The 18,986-nt window shown below is 38.7% G+C and overlaps 2 protein-coding genes and 1 non-coding gene across 4 annotated transcripts; 2 read left to right on the top strand and 1 right to left on the bottom strand.

Annotated features, from left to right (window-relative positions):
* Positions 1–244: 244 nt before the first annotated feature.
* LOC131321372 (DEAD-box ATP-dependent RNA helicase 10-like) lies at positions 245–12,534 on the top strand. The gene is made up of 10 exons (XM_058352356.1): positions 245–486; positions 1,677–1,819; positions 2,041–2,164; positions 2,265–2,334; positions 4,053–4,115; positions 8,187–8,266; positions 8,831–8,894; positions 9,094–9,205; positions 9,748–9,836; positions 12,130–12,534. Exons 1-10 carry the CDS (start codon positions 389–391, stop codon positions 12,241–12,243), a joined length of 957 nt encoding a protein of 318 aa, XP_058208339.1. The 5' UTR covers positions 245–388; the 3' UTR covers positions 12,244–12,534.
* On the bottom strand, positions 5,017–5,123 carry LOC131321473 (small nucleolar RNA snoR100). The gene has a single exon (XR_009198518.1). It is a non-coding gene; the product is annotated as a small nucleolar RNA snoR100 (small nucleolar RNA).
* A 2,642-nt stretch (positions 12,535–15,176) lies between the features above and the next one.
* LOC131320920 (protein CHLOROPLAST IMPORT APPARATUS 2-like) lies at positions 15,177–18,345 on the top strand. Of its 2 annotated transcripts, none has more exons than XM_058351834.1 (3): positions 15,177–17,211; positions 17,669–17,824; positions 18,046–18,345. In XM_058351834.1, the coding sequence occupies exons 1-3, from the start codon at positions 16,183–16,185 to the stop codon at positions 18,091–18,093; spliced, it is 1,233 nt and encodes a 410-aa protein (XP_058207817.1). In that variant the 5' UTR covers positions 15,177–16,182; the 3' UTR covers positions 18,094–18,345. The 2 variants fall into 2 exon arrangements, with proteins under 2 accessions (XP_058207817.1, XP_058207818.1); XM_058351835.1 differs by having other exon boundaries at positions 15,230–17,211; positions 17,669–17,829.
* The last annotated feature ends 641 nt before the right edge of the window (positions 18,346–18,986 follow it).

Below are 18,986 nucleotides of genomic sequence, written 5' to 3'. Positions count from 1 at the left end.
TTCAATTAATACTTCTTTTTCTTCCTTCGTTTTATAAAGTTTCTCATTTTCAGAAATGTGTGTAATATTTTTAAGTTGCATATAACTTTTAATTCATAATGTTTTAGATAATTTTTTAAACTTTGTTTAATACAACAAATTAAAATTTATCAAACAATATTTATATTATTTATAAAAAATATTATAAATTAAAAAATATAATTAATTTTTTTATACGATTGAAACAGTGAAAGTGCTGAACTTTACAGGATGGGAGGTGTATTTTTCTTGTATTTCATTTTTTCACCCTAATCAAGCCGCTTCCGCCGTCCACCTCCCTCCTCTCCGGCCGGCTCCGATCTCCCTCTTCTCCGTCGATCTCACTCTTCTCCGGCCGGATTCCTAGTCTATGATACTGTTTCCTATCGATCGCTGTTGCCTTCGCATACACGTTCGATTCCCTGACCATCCGCGACTGCCGGGCTGGTATTGCGTGCGTGCGTGCTGGTATAGTTTGTATCTACGTAGTATGTACTGCCTGCGTGTCCGATCTGTATGTATATGCATGTATTTTTGCAAAAATACATCTGTGTATATAATGTGTTTTTTTCCTCCGCTTTGTAGCAACATTAGACAGTGGAAAACCAACAAAGAAAGAATGCCTATTTCGAATCTAAAAGCTACAAAAGTCGAGGCAGATCTCAGCTTTGTATTCTCCGCTACCTCAAGTTCGTTAAGTTTCCACTTAACCGTAAAAATAAAAAAGGAAGTTTCCCTTATTGACTAAACAGACTAAATTGAGTAAAGCAAAAACATGGTTTTTAGGCAAGTCATTATACTCACATACATCAACTAAAATAGTTTAATGAAAACAACTTGACTATTGCAATTAGTTTGAAGAGAAAGTGTAGTGCATACTCATCTACCTTTGTTTGTACTCGTCTAAAAAATCTAGAGTTTGTCGTGGTTACTCATTTGGTCTGGGTACCCGAACCCCTTTTAGTTTGGTTATGGGACTATTCACCTCCCCACAGCTATTGGGGCAGATGCAAATATCGGGTACAGATATCCCAATATCTACCCGTTGCCATTCGCCTAAGAAAACCCTAGAAAAGATTTGCAAAAAACCCTAGAATCTATTAGCGCTTTGTTTCATTGTCTTGGATAGAACTCAACCCCAAAAGCTAGTTATTTGAAGTGAGGGAGCCAGCGCGCTTATATACTTCATATTACTTTCATACATAGGCGATGAACTTCGCTTCACACCCTTTCTCACATGCAGCGTGCTCACTCGACCGCACCCGCCGCATGGAGGTGGGAGACACATACCTTGGTACCTAGTTCAAATACCATGTTACATTGTCTTGGGAGGAGTAGAACTCAACCCCCAAAGTTAGATATTGAAGTGAGGGGCCCTCATACTTGTATACTTCATCTTACTTTGATACCTAGGCGATGTGGCTGTGGTCGTTTCCTTCTCTCTCGCTCGGGCTACACTTTTTGGTCGTGCCCAAAATCTTGTGAAAGCTCCTCGTAAGTAAAAGCTCCTCCTGCGTGCAGCCTTGCACTCAAAAAACACAAAATCTTGAATGCTAACATTTCAGTGATAGCAAAGGTGGTTAGTATTTTAGATGTAGATGGAATACTTTCTGTGGGTATTTAGCTTGATTAATTGTTTTTCTTCTGTTGATTACTAGTTCAAACATGGCAAATGATGAAGAAGTAGTGAAGTCATTCAAAGATCTTGGACTATGTGATATGTTGTTAGAGGCTTGTCATAGTCTAGGTTGGAAACAGCCTTCCAAGATACTGGTCGAAGCCATTCCTCATGGACTTGAAGGTTCTTTCGCTTTGTTTATCTATCTCATATACCTTCAAGTTTTGTGTGCTTTTTGCTTTTGTTTAGAACTACTTCCTTTGTGTTTGTTTCTTTTCATTCACCCACTACATTTTTCCCTAGTCATCCGTACTGAGTCTACCAACTTTATGTGGCATTTCTCTCTCTTTCTAGGATCTACTTGATGTGCTGATCTTTTTGCAGTATGGATTTTATGTGTATAGGGAAGGACCTGATTGGGATTGCGCAAACAGGATCTGGTAAAACTGGAGCTTTCACACTTCCTATTCTCCAAGCCCTTTTGGAAACTTCTCAACCATTCTTTGCTTGTGTGCTCTCCCCCACACTGTTTGTTAAACAACTAATTTGTTTGATGCTAGTATGAATGAGCTGGCACATAATCATCACCTATTTTGAGAATATATCCTATTTTCCCTTCTTACTGTAGGGAACTAGCTATCCAGATTGCTGAACAGTTCAAAGCTTTAGGGTCAGGTATCGGTTTGAAGTGTGCTGTGGTGAGTTCTGTTTAATACTTGCATTTCACGTGTACGAGGCTTTGTATGTCTTATGAGCTTTGATAGTTGCTATAACCAGATAGTTAGACTGTACATATCATTCCCGTTTTATGTAGCTATTACATGTCTGAAAATGCAAGATGACCCAGAAGAAACTAAGCTTAGGCTTCTAATTATGATTTCCATGATAGAATTGTTAAGTAGTCTTAGGTTGCGTTCTCTTAAACTTATAAGTTTGGAACATATTTGGTATTTTTCACTTTTCGTAACTTTTTGTTTAGCTTTTTGACGTAATTTTGGGGGTTAATTGTTCATCTCGATTCTTGACAAAACGAATCGGAAAAGTATAAAAATTGGACCAATATTGAAAAAATTCAAATAAGACGGCAAAGCTCCAAATGATAGCTGTTTGATACTTTTTTCGTCTTTAGTGAATTTTTTTTTTTTTTTGGCTTTTGGTCATAATTTTGTACTTTTTAGACTCCTCTCATCAAGACGAATGATTAATCCAAAAAAAAATCACGCGAATCTAACAAAAATTCAGAAAAGACAAACAAAACACACAAAACGATGAAATAAGTTAAGTTTATAAGAACTCACCCTTACTTATCAAACAAGTTTATATTGTAATATGAGTCTTCTTCCAATTAAACTACATATGTAATATGTCTAATGTGGTCAATCATTGCATTATCTATGTACCTTAAAGTGGAACATTAAGTAAGCTTTTCCAGATAGTTATATTCACATTCAGTTCACTTTGTTGTTCATACTGGGATAGATAATTGAAGAATGCACTTTTGTAGTGGGGAAGGCCTGCCTTTTAGCTTTGATATGGTTTCATTTCATTCACTTGAGGGAAGTTCTTATGCAAGTTCGTGTAGTGGCAAGCACTACAATTTTATTTTAAGAAGACGATATTAGTTGAGATAAATTGGAGAGTACAATAAACTTAGATTATGGCTGCATACTCAATTTGTCATTGATTAAGAGCTAGATGGTGCTTATAGTGGATGCTGAAGAGTGAAATACAACTTCCCCTGTAACCAGTCACAATTTGCTTGTCGTTATACATTACAAGTGAGCTTTCGAGTAAGTGTTCGCACAAGTAGGGAGTCTGGTCAGTTGCCCACCTGACCTCCATGCAATTTGTATATGTTTTGTATCTTCATCAGGAAAGTATTATCCTATGGACCAAAACTGTCCCATGGGCATCTTGTTTACCAAGGGTGAAGGGCCTAACTTTGTCATCTACTCTTTAATGCAAATTTGTTTAAGGAGTATTTGATGGGGTCTATTTTGATTGGGTTAGTGTACGATTTTATTACCAGAAGAAGTGAATACAATGAGATCAGGACACGAAGCTATATAAAATAAAAGAAAAACTATAAGTGACTGTTGGAATAAATACCTAACCCAAACCACCCAACTCCATTTTCTTTGACGTTGTATTCTTGACCTTTTAGGCTTGATGAAGAACTACCATCGATATTCTCAGTCCAACCCTTTTCTTCCTTGTAACCATTAGTATTTGATGTGCTCCACAGTACGTTTTTGGCGTTACTTTATTGTGACCACTCTTCTGGAAGGGGAAAAGAATAGCCACGTGGAAATATTATGTGTTTTATTTTTTTGAAGAATTTGATTTAAATTCTTCATGTTTGTTCTTCTACACTGATCAAACATGGTAGTCAGTGACTTCGACATATATTTTGCAGCTTGTTGGAGGGGTTGACCATGAGCAACAGAGCATTGCCCTTGGAAAGCGGCCACATAATGTTGTAAGTGCTCATTTTTATAGCAATGAGTGTATTTTCTGGGTTATTTGAACAAGTATGTGTGACCTACTTGTTAAATACTTACAAATTTTTGTGCCACTTTCCATAGTGAGCAACACGTTATGTACCTGATACAAACTTTGGCAAGTATATGTAATCTTATTTGCAGAATGGCAGACGGAGCACCGATAGAAGATAAGAGGAGATAAAATAGATTTCCATAGTGAACTGTCAAAACACGTTGTGTGCCTGATACAAATTTTGGCCAGTATATGTAATCACATTTGCAGAATGTTAGAGGTAGCACCGATAGAAGACAAGATGAGAGAAAATAGATTAAGGTTGCTTGAACATGTCTACCACGGATGACATGGTTACCATTGAGGCTAACGCTAAGGGGAAGGGTAGACCAATATTACAATAGAGGTGGTAGTTCGAAAGGATCTAGTTTTTTATAATATCATGGATCGCAATACCCTTGATAGAACTCAATGGCCGACCCCAACCGATTGGAACTAAGTCTTTGTTTGGTTTGGTATCCCGTTTGGTTTACAAGTACAATGCAATTTTTGTCTTGACTCATTGGAGTTCTTTCAAAGGGTAGAAAAACTATACTTGTCACTCATACAGGTGCATTTCGATTGCGCTGCCTTGATCATTTCAAGGTATTAAGGGGGGTTGTTGAGGAGCGGAAATCTCCATATAGCATTGTAGGAGAGAGAGAGAACACCGACTACAACAACAACATAACATAACCCATCTAGTCCCCAATCATTGGGGGTATGGGCGTGGATGATTGGAGACAGACCTAACCTTTGATAATATATGCACAAAGTGGCTGCTCTCAGAATACCACTGAAACAGTGGCCCCCCTAAACCTCCAAGAACCGAGGAGCTACAAGGATGTTTTGTTGTAGAACCATGCCCCCAAATCAAAGCAAATGACATCAGAGAGGGCAGGCCTAGAGACCCAAATCAATTTATGTGCACATTACCATGTTTCCTTCATTGATAGTTCAGAGCATTGGTATGCACATATAGAGGGAACACCGACTACGATGTAAAGAATTATGAATCCGTAGTGAGGGTGTATTTGTCACGAGGAAGCTCACATGACCTTGCCTAAGTGCATGACTATGGGAATTCTGAGGTGACAAGGTTTGTTAGAGATGTCAAAAGTTATTAGGTCTAACTTGAAGCTTTCTAAGGATGTTTTGCTTAAACATGGTCAAGGATGTAAAAATGGACTCGTGGCATGGTTATCCTACATTAACAGGGACACGAATACGGCAGGGGATACAGGAAAATATTAAAAACGCATATTTTCATATTTTTTATTTGTGATTAATACAAATATCGTATCTGCAAACACCCAAAGTAGAAACAAATACTAACTAAATTCAAAAGTAAAAATACTAAAAATAGCAACTCTTCTACTTAACTAAGGGATGATCCATCAATCAAAGTTGTGTCTCCAATCTCCATGTACGCTTGCGTCTCAGATGAGGTATCAAAATTTGGATATTTAGGGGGGGGAAGGAAAATTGTCGTATTTTATAGAATACGTCTTCCACTTCGAAATTGCTAAAAAATTTAGTTTTGCAAAGCCATCGGCTATTTTCTAGAATCATAGATTCTACTTGATCTTTCCAGCCCTAACTTAATCGAAATGGAATTGCTGATAAAATTGTTACGTACATAGTTTCAAAGATAACCCCCTCTAACTATGCCTTGCCAACACTTTACCACCTCTTATTTGCTTTTTTGGCACTTAACCCATCTAACTAATGGAAATGCTGATTCTGTTTCCATTCTGTTAGGAAATGGATGGAAAAGGTAACATGCCCTCTACTCTCAAAATTTGGGACGTTCTTGCCCTTTCTCTTCTCTTTTTTTGTTAAACTCCCTTTCTCTTCTCTACATCTATTTATACGTACATATAACTATATTTATACGGACATATATACTCCGGTAGCGGTAGCCCCATCTTAACGGGACTCGGATATACTCCGGTAGCGGCAGCCCCATCTCAACGGGACTCAATCCTCTGTCCGACCCTTCCACGGCGTCTTTTGCATGGAAACAACAACATATATTATGAGATATTTTCAATTAGTTTTACAGTTCTCTTAGGGCTTTTATTGAAAGCCTTAGAGCCAAAAATTAATTAGGACCCTTTAGGATAAAATGATTAGAAAAATAAGATATTCACACCGGTTCAAACGGATTAAAAATTGGAGCATTTAATTTTTTAAGAGTAAACATATATTAAAAAATATGGTTAAAAAATTTAGTACTCCAATTTTCAATCCATTTGAACCGGTGTGAAGATCATATTTTTCTGATCATTTTATCCTAAAGGGTCCTAATTAATTTTTGACACTAAGGCTTTCAATGAAGCTCTAAGAGAACCTAAAACTAATTGGAAAGAATATCTCTTGCCATTTCCATGCGCCGTGGAGGGATCCGAGGCCCACGGTCCCCTCTCTCTCTTTCCCCGTTAATAGCTCGCTCTCTCTCTCTCTCTCAACACCAGCAGCCCCATCTCAACAACACCACCACCCAAGCACCATCCATATGCATCTCAAACACTACGCTAGACGCCACCCACCATCCATGACACTCCAGATAACTTCCGCAAAATCAAAATCAAGCCCGGTGTGAGAATCGGTTCTGTAACCTTCACTTCACCGCCACCCAAGCTCAACAAAAACAGGCGAAGGCGGCGGGGTTGCCATGGCCGTGAGGGAATAAGGGCCTAGGCACTTCCTAAATCATTGTTTCTCTACCGACCCGTTGAAATTGGGTTTGAAACATTGAGGGATGTAAGGGTACGGCTTGAGGCGGCGACAGGGGTGTAGACGATGGATACTGATCTTCAATTGAGTCATTCAATTGAGAGAGTTTGAAGTGGCGATCCAGATCGCCATTTAGGGTTTTGCCAAAGGATTGGGTTTTCTCTGGGTTTTCATCCGTTTCCTAGTGTTTTTCAATGAAGGGCAAAATTGTACTTACTTCCTCTTCGTTACGGAAGTTAGTCAGTTGAACATTTCCATTAGTTAGATGGGGTTAAGTGCCAAAAAAAAAAGTTAGAGGGGGTAAAGAGTTTACGAGGCATAGTTAGAGGGGGTTAAGTATAATTTACCCAAATCTATAACCTGATCTAGGTAAATCCACGAACTCAATCGATTATTCCTTATTATTCTGACTAAGCCTAAGCATCTAAACTATGAATTGCCTTCTTATAAGCTATCAACTTAGACCCTATTTCGAAAATGTAATGGAAATAATAAGTCAGTGAACAAACTAGATAATCGAAAACAGAGGATCTTCCATACTATCCAAAATTCAGAAGAACTGCATGGGGAAGTCAGTGAAAGGATCGTGTCACCTGTTAAATTTTACCCGTGTCCCTGGCGTGTCAGACACGGATAACAATGACCACTTAGGTGTGTTGATGTTCATATTGTACACTCTGTGCGTGTGTGTGTGAGAGAGAGAGTATTGCAGATGTCTTCACGCAATGTACCATGGGTACAACGCTTCATGCGCATGTTCCTCTTTAGCCTCCAAGCAGCTAATTCCTAAGGTTGCAATGTGATGCGAAGCTAGAGTCATGCCTCATGAACATGGGTTTTTGTGGAGCTTTGGGCCTCATACCGCGGGGCTATGAGACAAATAGTTGTTGCGGTGCTTCCTAGCCTGCGCTTACCACTGTGGACACCCTTTTAGAGATGAAGTCAGAGCAAGGGCTATGGTGTGGGCCCTTATGAAGCAGGGACGTGAAGCAGGCCATGCTGTAGGATACCATAGAGATGGTGGCATGGCTTGGGTGACTGGGTCCCTTTGTATTATGTTACATGTACCTACAAATGCTAGTTGACATGGTCATATTGTGACAAATCATCCATTGGATAAGTTTCGTTCTCTGATTTGTTGATGCCTTTTCTCACTTTGTTTGCAAATGTGCTGGCTTTATCATGGTAGTTTGTAACATAGGTTGTCTTCTATTTCATCTTGTTGACTCCCGATTTTCATTCTTTGTATCAACTTACTTTTTGTGCATCTTTGTAGGTGTCAACTTCTGGTCGGCTCGAGGATCATATGTCCAATACCAAAGGATTTTCTCTTCGTACTTTGAAATACGGGAAGATGTTTTTTTCTTGATGTGGATTTCTGATTTTCCTCTTTCTTTCGTGATTTCCAACTTGGTATGGCTGCGAAATGTGCCAAATGCAGTATGTTTTCCATTTTGGTATATGTCATGTAGCTTTGTTGTGGTCTTTTTGCAATATGTGAGGGAGACATAATTTTGCATGCCAAAAGTACCCAACATTCTCTTATGCATGGTGGTTGCATTCCAATTATCTAGTTTTAGGTTTCTTTTGTGGACCATGATTTTAACCCCTCAATGGAAGAAATGAGGGGGAGACTTGATGCATATGTCTACGTCAGAGGAGGGTTTTTGTGCAATATATTTCCATACACAGTGCAAGGCTTCCTAATATAGGGTGCAATAATTTTTTATTTAGGGAGCAATCTATACCTTTCACAAAACAAAAAGTATGATTTAGACTTACAATGGGGTATATTTGTCTTTTCACGTACCCGATTCCATGTTTGCGCAATTATTAATTTTCTTCCCATGCCAGGAGAAATTTCATGAAAACCACTCCATGACTTCACAATTCCTTGCCCCTTATTCCACTGAAATGCAATTTCCCCTGTTTTGTATACATTCATTATGCCTTTCTCCACCGAAGAGCAATCTTTTATTTTCCAGTAAGTACCACCTAATATACTTGATCGCCATATTAGTCTAGAGTTCATTTCAAAATTAGATCTGACCGAGTGCAACAGTGTTCTGTTTTGGTAGAAAGTTTTCTGTTTGTTCTCATGTTTTTATTTGGGTGCATTGTCTAAGTTAGTCATCACAGTTGTTTAAGATTCTTATTATTGCCATTTATGAAACGTCCTGTAGGTTTACATACATCGTGTTGGAAGAACTGCTCGGGCAGGGCGAACTGGTGTTGCAATCTCACTTATCAGTCCAATTGAGGTCGTATGGTTCTTGCAGATAGAGAAGCATATGGGTAGGCAACACATGTTACAGTCGTTATCTTAAGAGGGGTTCACAATTCAGATGAAGTAGCATATTCGTTCGTCCTGGTTCAAGAAACATAAAAGTTTAACCAGGGCATTGAAACCATGAAACCACATCGTAAATGCAGTTTGGTTTGTTATCAGTATTACGGTTAAGGCTATTCCAATCATCACTAACTCGTTCTATGTCCAGTGTACATTTTCACATTATAAACCTGACTAAATTGTAACCTTTGCACCTATTTCATCCTTCATCCACTTATCAAATTATAATTAGGTGTCGTCATTTGAATAGCAATATAGTTAATCATGGACTCCTGAGGTCAAAACCTTAAATCAAACCAAAGGCCTTTGGTTCTTTATTTTGTGAACCAGGACCACACTGATCTACAATAAAACCGCTCCAAACCATACCGATCACTCCGGGGGATGGTTTTAAGGTTCTATATTTTTTGAGTTTTTTTGAGGGACAGTCCTAATTGTTAATCCATGGGCAAGTCTTCTTAAGACTAGCATTGTTTTTGTCTTTCAGAGAAGCAGATACCTTTGTTTCCAGCTCAAGAAGAAGAAGCTCTGCTGCTGTTGGAGCGCGTCTCAGAGGCCAAAAGAATATCCGAAATGGTATGAAGTTCTTTGCTGTTTTCGTCTGCAGTTAGCTTGTCTACTAATTAATGACCTGGACTTAGAACACGTGTTGTAGCAATTTGGATTTGGGACCTGCTCGATTGCGGTGCTTTTGGCTAGGTAATTGACGAAGTTTTATTTATAATTGTCTCAGGTGGCCATTTACCAGCTTTGGTTGTATTGTAAAGTTCTCTTGTTGGCCTTTTGTTCTGACATTCATCGTCTTTAGGTGCCTTGGAACTGATTTTCTGTGTAGGAGTTTTGAGGGATAAAATGGGACTTCAGGATGAAGCCAGAACCTAGTCAGTTGGATTTCATGCATCGGTGATTCATTAGTTCCATCAGCATACTAAGCATGCTAGTTGAAAATCGTTTTAAAATATGATGGCATTGGTCTCTGATCCACCCCCGATTAGTTTCCGGATAACGTCTGATTCTTGATATAAAGGACTGCCTGTGATGATTACATCTCTTTCTATTGTGAACACCCCTTTTTGGTAGTCACCACACGCTGAAGTTAGCCATGTGCCTTGTCCAGTGAACTGATTTAGTGAGAAACGAATGAGGATACCCCATTTCAGATCAATTTTATAGGCACCCCGATTTCATCGCCGTCACCAGCAAACCCACCAAACCCTACCCAATCCAGATGCACTGTCATCAAATGCTAAGATAATCAAGGAGAAAATAGAAAAATGAAGCTTCTAAGAAGTTTTTATCTGCTACTCGTAGAAAGAACTTTCTCTTCTAGCAAGTAATGTCCGCTGTAAGATTTTCTAGCATTCTGCACTTATTTGGTAGAATTATTCAACTGAGTACTTGTTGCCAGAATAAGCCCTTATGGGGTAAGTGTGTTTGGCATGGGATTTATTGGCCCCATGCTTGGTTGGGCATGAATGCCTTACCCACTGCCCTTTCTAACTCACCTGGTAGCGGAGGAAGAGCTATGCACCATCTAGAGGATGAGCTCCAAGGACTCAACCAAGAGAATATGAACCAGAGGGAGCAGCTTTGACGATGTTGTTTAGTCATCTCGCAAAAGCAGCCTAAAAGGTTATGTGGAAGCTAAAATGTGCTGGGTTCTGCTCTGTAGCCCAAACAAGGATGATGAGTCAGGTTCTGGAATCCAGAATGAGATAGTCAGAGCCAATTGGTGTGATGGTTGGTTGGCCCCAAGTTAGCACCATAAACATAATGAAATATGGGTTATTAACTTATTATCATTAACGATCATATGGAAGTACTCGTGTTCTGGAATCGATGCCACCTCTGAGGGTAGGGCTGCAAATGAAGCCGAATCAAGCTGGGCTTCAAAATGTTCAGGTTTGTTGGTTAAGGTTTCAACAAACTCGAGCCCAGTGAAAATTTGACGATCCGAGGTGGCCTAGGCTTGAGTCTAGCTTGTTCACAAGCCTTAACAAGCCAAAGAAATCATATATTTATGCTTGCATGCGTGTCTAGAGCTGCAAATAAATTTTTATTTATGCACATAAATAAGTTCATAGGCGTACAAACCTTTTTAAAAATATGCATACAGTGGTTTATAGTAGATATACTAGTCGTTAGATTTTCATTACGTCCATATATAAGTTTATACATATCACAAGTTATATAAGTCTCTACGTATTCAATTATACATGAAACTCTGATTGTACGCGCAACTCTAGGTTCGCGAGCCTAATCGAGCTGAATAATATTAGGTTCAGACTTGGTTCATTTACTAAACGAGCCTAAAATTGAGGCTTACGGTTCATTTAATATGCGAACCAAACTCGAACAAGCCTTTATTGAGTCAAACCTTGAACAGTCCGCCAATGGCTCGGTTCCATGGCAGCCCCAAGTCCCAGCGAGAGTGCGGAAGCCTCCTTTTTGAAAATACCTTAGGAGCTTAAGTGCCTTGAGAGCGGTAAATATGTGCCTAGTTGTTTCTATGGGTACCACTATAAATGTATGCTTCTGTCAATCATTTAAGTATTTTGTAGACGTTGTAAAAAAAAGGAATAACTATTGACTATTTGTAGGTGGTTAATCAATCGTAGAACAAAATTTGTCACTAGCGCATAATGTCCCTAGGTTGTGAAAGTTGTTCTCTTTCCCATTTTCCCGAAAGCGCTTATTAAAGATCCCCATTGCTTATGTAGTCTTTAGTAGTTGTTTTAACTTTTTCGCATTGTGGAAGAACCATGATGTAACTTGTTCATTGTTGCTTATCACTATTGTCCCTGTGAAATGTTTTATATGTATTAATCTCTTCGTTTAAGTTCTTTCTCCTTTTTGCAAACTTCTGTAGAAAATCAAAGAAGAAACAGGTGGCAAGAAGAAGAAAAGAGGAGGAGATGAGGGTGAGGAAGAAGTTGAGAGATATTTGAAAGAAAAAGCATTTAAGAAGTCAAAGAAAAGATGATGTAAGAGCAGCAGTTAAAAGTTTTGTATTTTTTCCCCCTATTTTTGGGGTTTATATGCTAAAGTCTATATAATTGAGAAATTCGGATTGGATTCGAATTACTGAAGTTGGATTTACCGAATTCGGATTCGAATCGGCTTTGAGCGATTCCGGATTTGGATCAGATCGGTCCATTGACAGACCTAGTTCTGGGGCAGATTACTTAGAATTGTTTTTGCAAAAAATTCTTGTCTTCAATTACTCACAAGCTTTAGATATCGGATGAGTCGGGTTTTTCCCGTGGGAACTGAATACATTTGCAATCAATTAAGTGACGACTGTAAAAACTGGTCCATGGTGGATAGGTACTCTGCTTCCTGACCAGGTATTAGAGTGGTAAGAGCAGTGGTTTTTCTGCAGTACTGGACGTGGGCACCAATTATGAGTGCAGTAAGCTGTGAAATTCACATGTATAATGAAATCTGTGGTTGCGTTTATCCAATTTGATTGGCAAGGAAATTCCCAACTCATCCTCTTGAAGATAAGGTATAGTATTGTAAGTTGTGACTATAATTAAGGGACATGCTTGTGGTCAAAACAGGTAGTAATGGCCTTGTTGGATAAACTCCTCTGTTTATTCTTCCAAATTGCTATCCTCTGCTTGCTATTCATACAATCGCCATATAGGCCTTAAATTAGTGTATGAACATACTTTGTGTTCCATGCACGCCCAAAAATTTAGAATTTATAGATACTTGAGCGTAATTGTAATGGTTTGGATACAAGCTGCATCGAGATGTGTTGAAGGCTGAGACATGTTAACCTAACATAATAAACCGCTAAGAGTAGTTTTTAACTACATTGAACCGTCTTTACAAAAATTCTGACCGTGTCTCAGTTTTCTTACTTTGTTGGATGTACGAATCAATAATTACTTATTCAAAATCGTTTAAGACTACAATATAGGTGTGGTTAGAGCATCCATGATGTAGAATATTGCCTACACTATTGGAAGGCCATATAAACCTCAGAGCTGAGAGGGAAAAACAACTTAAAAAACAAGCTTAGATATTTAGCAAAGTGCCAAAAAAGCAAATATCTCTCCTCTTTTCTTTTTATATTTTTGTTGTTGTTGTTGATGGAGTAAATAAATTTGTGTTAGAAATGTAGAAGATTTTGAAATAATATCTGAGGAAAGGAACCTTAGATTCCTACAAATTTGAAAACACTAGATAGGTCATGAATGCACAAGCCGATAAAATGATGAGCACACAACATTTATGAAACTTACCCTGCAATTGCAGAAAATACTTTTCTCTCCTCATTTGTTTAAAATTTCTTCTTCTTGTGATTTTAAAAAGATCTCATCCCAAAATGGCTGCTTAAAAAAACCACATCAAATTGAGACACTTGTCATTTCACGGGACTATAGATATAAGTCCAATCGGCTACAACAATTTCCAAAGGGGTTGATGATGCTACTTTCTAATTGGCAATTTTTTTAAATATACACTGGACGCCTAAATCATAAGCATATAATATAATCCTAGTTGGATAACAATCCGTCTCCTCTCTCGTTTCCCTCGTCACTCAGTGAAAATTTTGCTACCCAAGTGTTTTTTTTGATATTTGTGATCTAATAAAGTCTTATGCATTACATCGATCTAAAGATGAAACTTCATTTGTCAAAAATATTATCGAATCATTTATTTTAACAGTTCAACAATTTAGTCATACAATCTATCAACAAATAATATATTGTGCATGTAACATGATTTTTCTTGGTAGCGCTCAGTAGTTTACCTCGATGTATATGCCAATTCCAATACAAAGTACATTAGTACAAGCCTGGATAAAAGAGAGATATGGGGTTAGGAGAAACAAAAGTTGGAACCATGGGGAGTATTGAGCAAAAACCAAAAAGACAATTGGGTTAGTCTAATCAGCAATCAGTACTAATCACAAGCCATTGAACCGAAAGAGCCCAACGTATGATAATCATCTGCCACACAAAAAGCCCCACAAAATACCAAAAAGCCTCAAATCATTGCATCTATCTACATATTCTATAGATCGAGATATATATCCCATTGTTTTTCCTCTTTCTAGATACACGTGAAAATCCGCCAACCAATAAAGGACAGTCCACGTCAGCCCTAATATCCAAACACCCAATGATTTGTTGCCATGTCATCAGATAAGAAACTTTCCCATGAAAACTTTGCAGGTGTCTGGGCGACATACTTGGATCAACTCCAGTCAGGATATCCATGCTTGCCCATTAGTACGATTAGGTACTTCCAAGTTACCAAACTGCCCCCATTTTGAAATTGAAGTTGTTAAACTCCTTTGGAAATATGCTTTTTAGCTCTAATATGACTTAACACAAAATATTGTCTCTAACACGAATTAACACAAAATATGGTTGAAAGCACAAAACTTTTGAGTTAGAGGGATAAAGTAGCTTTAGGTTTACTCTTAACCAATGGTCTATCCAGTACAAAAAGGTTCTGAATATCTTATTTATCTTGGTTTTAAGCCATTAAACACTAATTTTAAAAGTAGAATTAAAGGTCTAACCGTGAGTTTATTATTTTGCCAAAAAAGAAAAAATTACAAGATAACCTAAAATTTTGCATACCAGGTTTTAAGTCGTATCACAATTTACAATATGAAAAAAAGAAGAAGATAATTGAAGACCTATTAACATAACAAAAAGCTTTTTATAATATGTAAATGGGTTTAATTTAACAAATATGGCAGTTGATGTAACTGGAACATAGTCAACTATCAAAGGAGTATTTCTTACACTCTTTCGAATGTAGTAATTACAAGAAAGAAAGCATGATGGAAAACAAGAAAATGTAATACTCCACTAGTAAGAAAGTTCAAGCGTGGGGCTAGTTTAGTAATTGAACTACTTGGGATAATTGGACATTTGTACTGCTAAAGTTTAAACACAGACGCAAATTGGAGAGAGAGAGTGGGTGGTCCAGAGTGAGAGTGTCGTTTCCCCTGTTTCATCTCCATCGTGCATCTCCTCCTCCGTCCATTCTACAAGAGTGAGAGTGAGAGTGAGAGATATAGAGGTGGGTTCTGCTATTTCTACAGATCTCCCAAAAGATCTTTTCCTCTTATAGTCCGTGACATTCTGTGCATAAATTAATCCCTCCTCTCTCTCCTCGTCTCTCTGTTTCTATTCTAGAGAGTACTGCTCAGTGCTCCCACTGGAGTCTTCCATTCCATTACTGGCAAATTTTCTATTTTGATATATTTCTTAATCCCTTTGGCTAAACCCATTTCGTTTATAGGCTTCAATTTTGGGTTTTGTGCATCCATTTCATTAGCCTTGCTCTTGGTGAGTTTCTCTAGGTCTTTTGTAAGGTACTCTGTTTTTTCCGTACTTCAGCAGAGGATATATGTTCTGCACGAGATATTTCTTCATCCTCCTACCTCATACAGCTGAAAATATAGTTTTCACAAAACTATGATTTCTAGTTGCATTTTTCGATGAAAAAATGATGGGCTTTGTAGGTTTCTGGTAGTTTTTTCTCAAGGGTTCTTAAAAGGGTCCTTTTTTAAAGGGTTTTTGCCTTTTTGGAAGGGTTTCTGGTTGTTTTGGCTTTTTTCATTTTAGTTTATTACAAAAGCTCACTTTTTTGGTAGGATACTACTTCTTGGGTTTAGGGTTTTTCTATTCAGATTTAGGAATTCTCTTCTCTGTTCCACAACCACCTCACAACCTCAAATTTTGGAAATTGTCTTGGCAATTCTGAACTTGGTCCTTGGCATTCTTGGAATCTCCATCACCAACTTTTGATGCCAAAGAACTGAATTTGGTTTTTTTCATCAAATTCCAAGATTTTATTCTGTTTTTGATGTCACAGTTGTTGCCTAAATTTCGGTAGCTTCTTTTCTTGGATTGAATAACCTCAATCTTGTTTCAATTTACATCTAAAAATGTCTTCTTGTTTAACCGGAGGCTGTCGGCCATACGGATTCGACCTTGAAATAGTAGTTAAGTCTCCCTCCTCATCTTCCACCATAACCACGCATTCATCTTCTCCATCTTCAACAACCCTCTCAGAGTCTAGCAACTCCCCTCTGGCAATCTCAACCCGAAAACCTCGGACCCCTCGGAAACGCCCAAACCAAACCTACAATGAGGCTGCAGCCCTCCTTTCCACAGCCTACCCCAAAATTTTCCCTGCCAAGCACCTCACAAAGAATTCCAAGTTCAACACCAAGACAGTGCTTGACACATTCTTGACCAGTGCTGATTCCCCGGACTTGCTTCTACCCTTTCGAGTATTCGACAATTCTGGTTTCTTGCTCCACCAATCGATTCAGGAAAAACCCGGGTTCCGAATCGAGCCAAGAGTTGCGAATTGTTATGAGAACCCGTGCCAGGTTCCCGTAGAAAATGATTTCCTGGAGGATTTTGATGCAGAATCGATACTCGACGAGGAAATTGAGGAAGGCGGTCTGGACGGTATCTTGGGGAATTTGAGTGTGGAAAATGAGCCAGTCGATGAGTCCAATGGTGGTAGTTGTAGCGTCCAAATAGGTAGTACTTGCTATGGTTTTCCAATGGGGCTGGGATTTGGTGGGAAATTCGATTTCCGGTTTGGGATGAAAAGGGGTGTTAGAGCATTGAGAAATGTTGATGAGGGAGGAGATTGGTGGAGGTTTCCTACCGTCAATGTCACTGACATATCTGCTAAACTCAACAAAGCAGCAGCTCCAACAGAAAAGAAGAAAAAGAAGATTGAAAAACCAATTGAAGTCATCAAGGGTGTTGAGTCGCCCAAAGAGAATTCAATTCCCAAAGAAAATGATAATTCAATTGCCAAACAGAAGGAGAATACAATTCCGAAATCGAAGATTCTCAAATTAAACTACGACGTAGTTGCAAAGGCTTGGTCCGATCGAGGGTCCCCGTTTTCCGAGGAATTTTCAGGCCAAGAGCAGCCCGGAGGTGATCTCCATGTATGTTTCTCATCTCTCGCCAGGAAATCAAATTCCTAGGCAGTTTTAAGTTAAACCCCTGTTTGGCTCAAATTCTGTTATTTTAGTTAGTGTAGTGTAGGCAGTTGCAAATTAAGTTGTTGAACAGCGCGTCTTTTGCACGCGCCCCTTGATTGGAGTTTTTGTACTGTATCATCTGAAAGTTGTTTCTAACAAAATATCTTTCCCCTTTTGGTGGGTTATTTAATACTCAACTTATGTTGATTTATTGTAACTTGTCACATTATTTTATAAGGAACTTGTTTACTTGCTTATGGATTCTTCTTCTATATTTATGGCCAATCTTGGATTGACCTTGGTGAGGAAAATAAGGGAGTTTTTTTTATTGGGGAATTCATCTTCAATCTGTGTTGCGGAATACTGAATAATTAGCTCTTTGCTTAATTTGTGGGGTTTTTTTTTTTTCATGGGCATGCAGGCTAGGTTGGGTGAGATAGACTTGTTCTCGGAGAACGGAGGGGTGAGAGAGGCTAGCGTGTTGCGCTACAAGGAGAAGCGACGTACGCGCCTCTTCTCTAAGAAGATTAGATACCAGGTCCGGAAAGTCAACGCTGATCGACGGCCCCGAATGAAGGTAACGTACGTACACTTTTCTTCACCATTTCCATTTTGTTAGTTTACTACTACCGTGGTCTGTCGCTATGTATATCCAAACCCAGTTTCGGATTCCATTTTACTACTTAGCTAAGGGAACAAAATTAAGAGCACCTTAATTAGCTTCTCTCTTTTGGTTGTTGAAAAGTCTTCAGTTCGTTTTTCTCACGTTTGTTTCGTTTTCATTTTTGATGGTTGCAGGGGCGATTTGTTAGAAGGCCAAACTCTCCCATGAGCGACGGAGGTTGAGATAGAGAGAGTCGTGTTAATTTCAAAGGGTTTTATATACCTCCCCTCCCTACAAGCCTTTCTTCCCCCTATCCTTTTTTTTTTTTTTTGTAGTATCTAGATTTCCAATTTTGTTTTGGGGTTCCTACCCTTTTAAGTTTTTCAAAATTTTCCTTTTTCTTCGGTAGTAGTATGAGTAGTTTTGAGAAGATGGATACAGTTGAGAAGAGGAATATTTAGTGACAACAGTGAAAAATCTTTCTCCCCTTTCCATTTTGTTTGCATTGCTATTTTGTTGTTCCTGGCCCTGCAACTCAGTACTTCTCTCTCTCGATGTATATATTCTATTTCATACCTGCAACTGCAATGCATGAGACTGTAGAGTTAGGTATTGTAGAATCAGTTCCAACGGCAACAATTAGCAAACTATAGCTTCTCACCAACCATATATAAGCCATGAGGGCCGGACTGGCGGGACTGCCCACATTTTCTGCAGTCGGTATATACTCAAGTGTCTTAGTTCTTATAGACAAAACCACCAACGGAATTACTGAAAGTATCACGAAAGACAGCAAAGCCAGGGTCTTGCATGGAAGATTCATCGTCATTCAATAATAAACTTCCTAGGTTTGGCGGAACCCATGATATCCAAAGAAGCAGCAGCGCAGCTATTTTAATAGGAGACTCCTCTGAATAAGCTGAAAGCAAATTTAATTGTGAGCTGAAACCAGCCTGACGCGAAGTTCTACTATTGAACACTGCCCCATACTGATTATGCCGAAACCAAGTAAGAGACAGTAGAGGAAATCCATAGACTATGATACATGATTTAGTTGGTTCGCCATAAAAGGCTGCATTCTGCGGTGGAAAGGACACGACACACATACAACAGATCTGTAGTAGGTAATGAATAG

This window comes from Rhododendron vialii, chromosome 3a, assembly GCF_030253575.1.
Source record: "Rhododendron vialii isolate Sample 1 chromosome 3a, ASM3025357v1".
Taxonomy (NCBI): Eukaryota; Viridiplantae; Streptophyta; class Magnoliopsida; order Ericales; family Ericaceae; genus Rhododendron; species Rhododendron vialii.
The sequence above is the reverse complement of the archived record's forward strand: the minus strand, read 5'-3'. Positions and strand labels throughout refer to the sequence as shown.

Coding starts and splice junctions, on each gene's coding strand:
- LOC131321372 (XM_058352356.1), top strand. CDS start 389: ATGATACTGTTTCCTATCGATCGCTGTTGCCTTCGCATACACGTTCGA. Junction 2,165..2,264: donor TGTGTGCTCTCCCCCACACT/GTTTGTTAAACA, acceptor TTCTTACTGTAG/GGAACTAGCTATCCAGATTG. Junction 4,116..8,186: donor GAAAGCGGCCACATAATGTT/GTAAGTGCTCAT, acceptor GCATCTTTGTAG/GTGTCAACTTCTGGTCGGCT.
- LOC131320920 (XM_058351834.1), top strand. CDS start 16,183: ATGTCTTCTTGTTTAACCGGAGGCTGTCGGCCATACGGATTCGACCTT. Junction 17,212..17,668: donor AGCCCGGAGGTGATCTCCAT/GTATGTTTCTCA, acceptor ATGGGCATGCAG/GCTAGGTTGGGTGAGATAGA. Junction 17,825..18,045: donor ATCGACGGCCCCGAATGAAG/GTAACGTACGTA, acceptor TGATGGTTGCAG/GGGCGATTTGTTAGAAGGCC.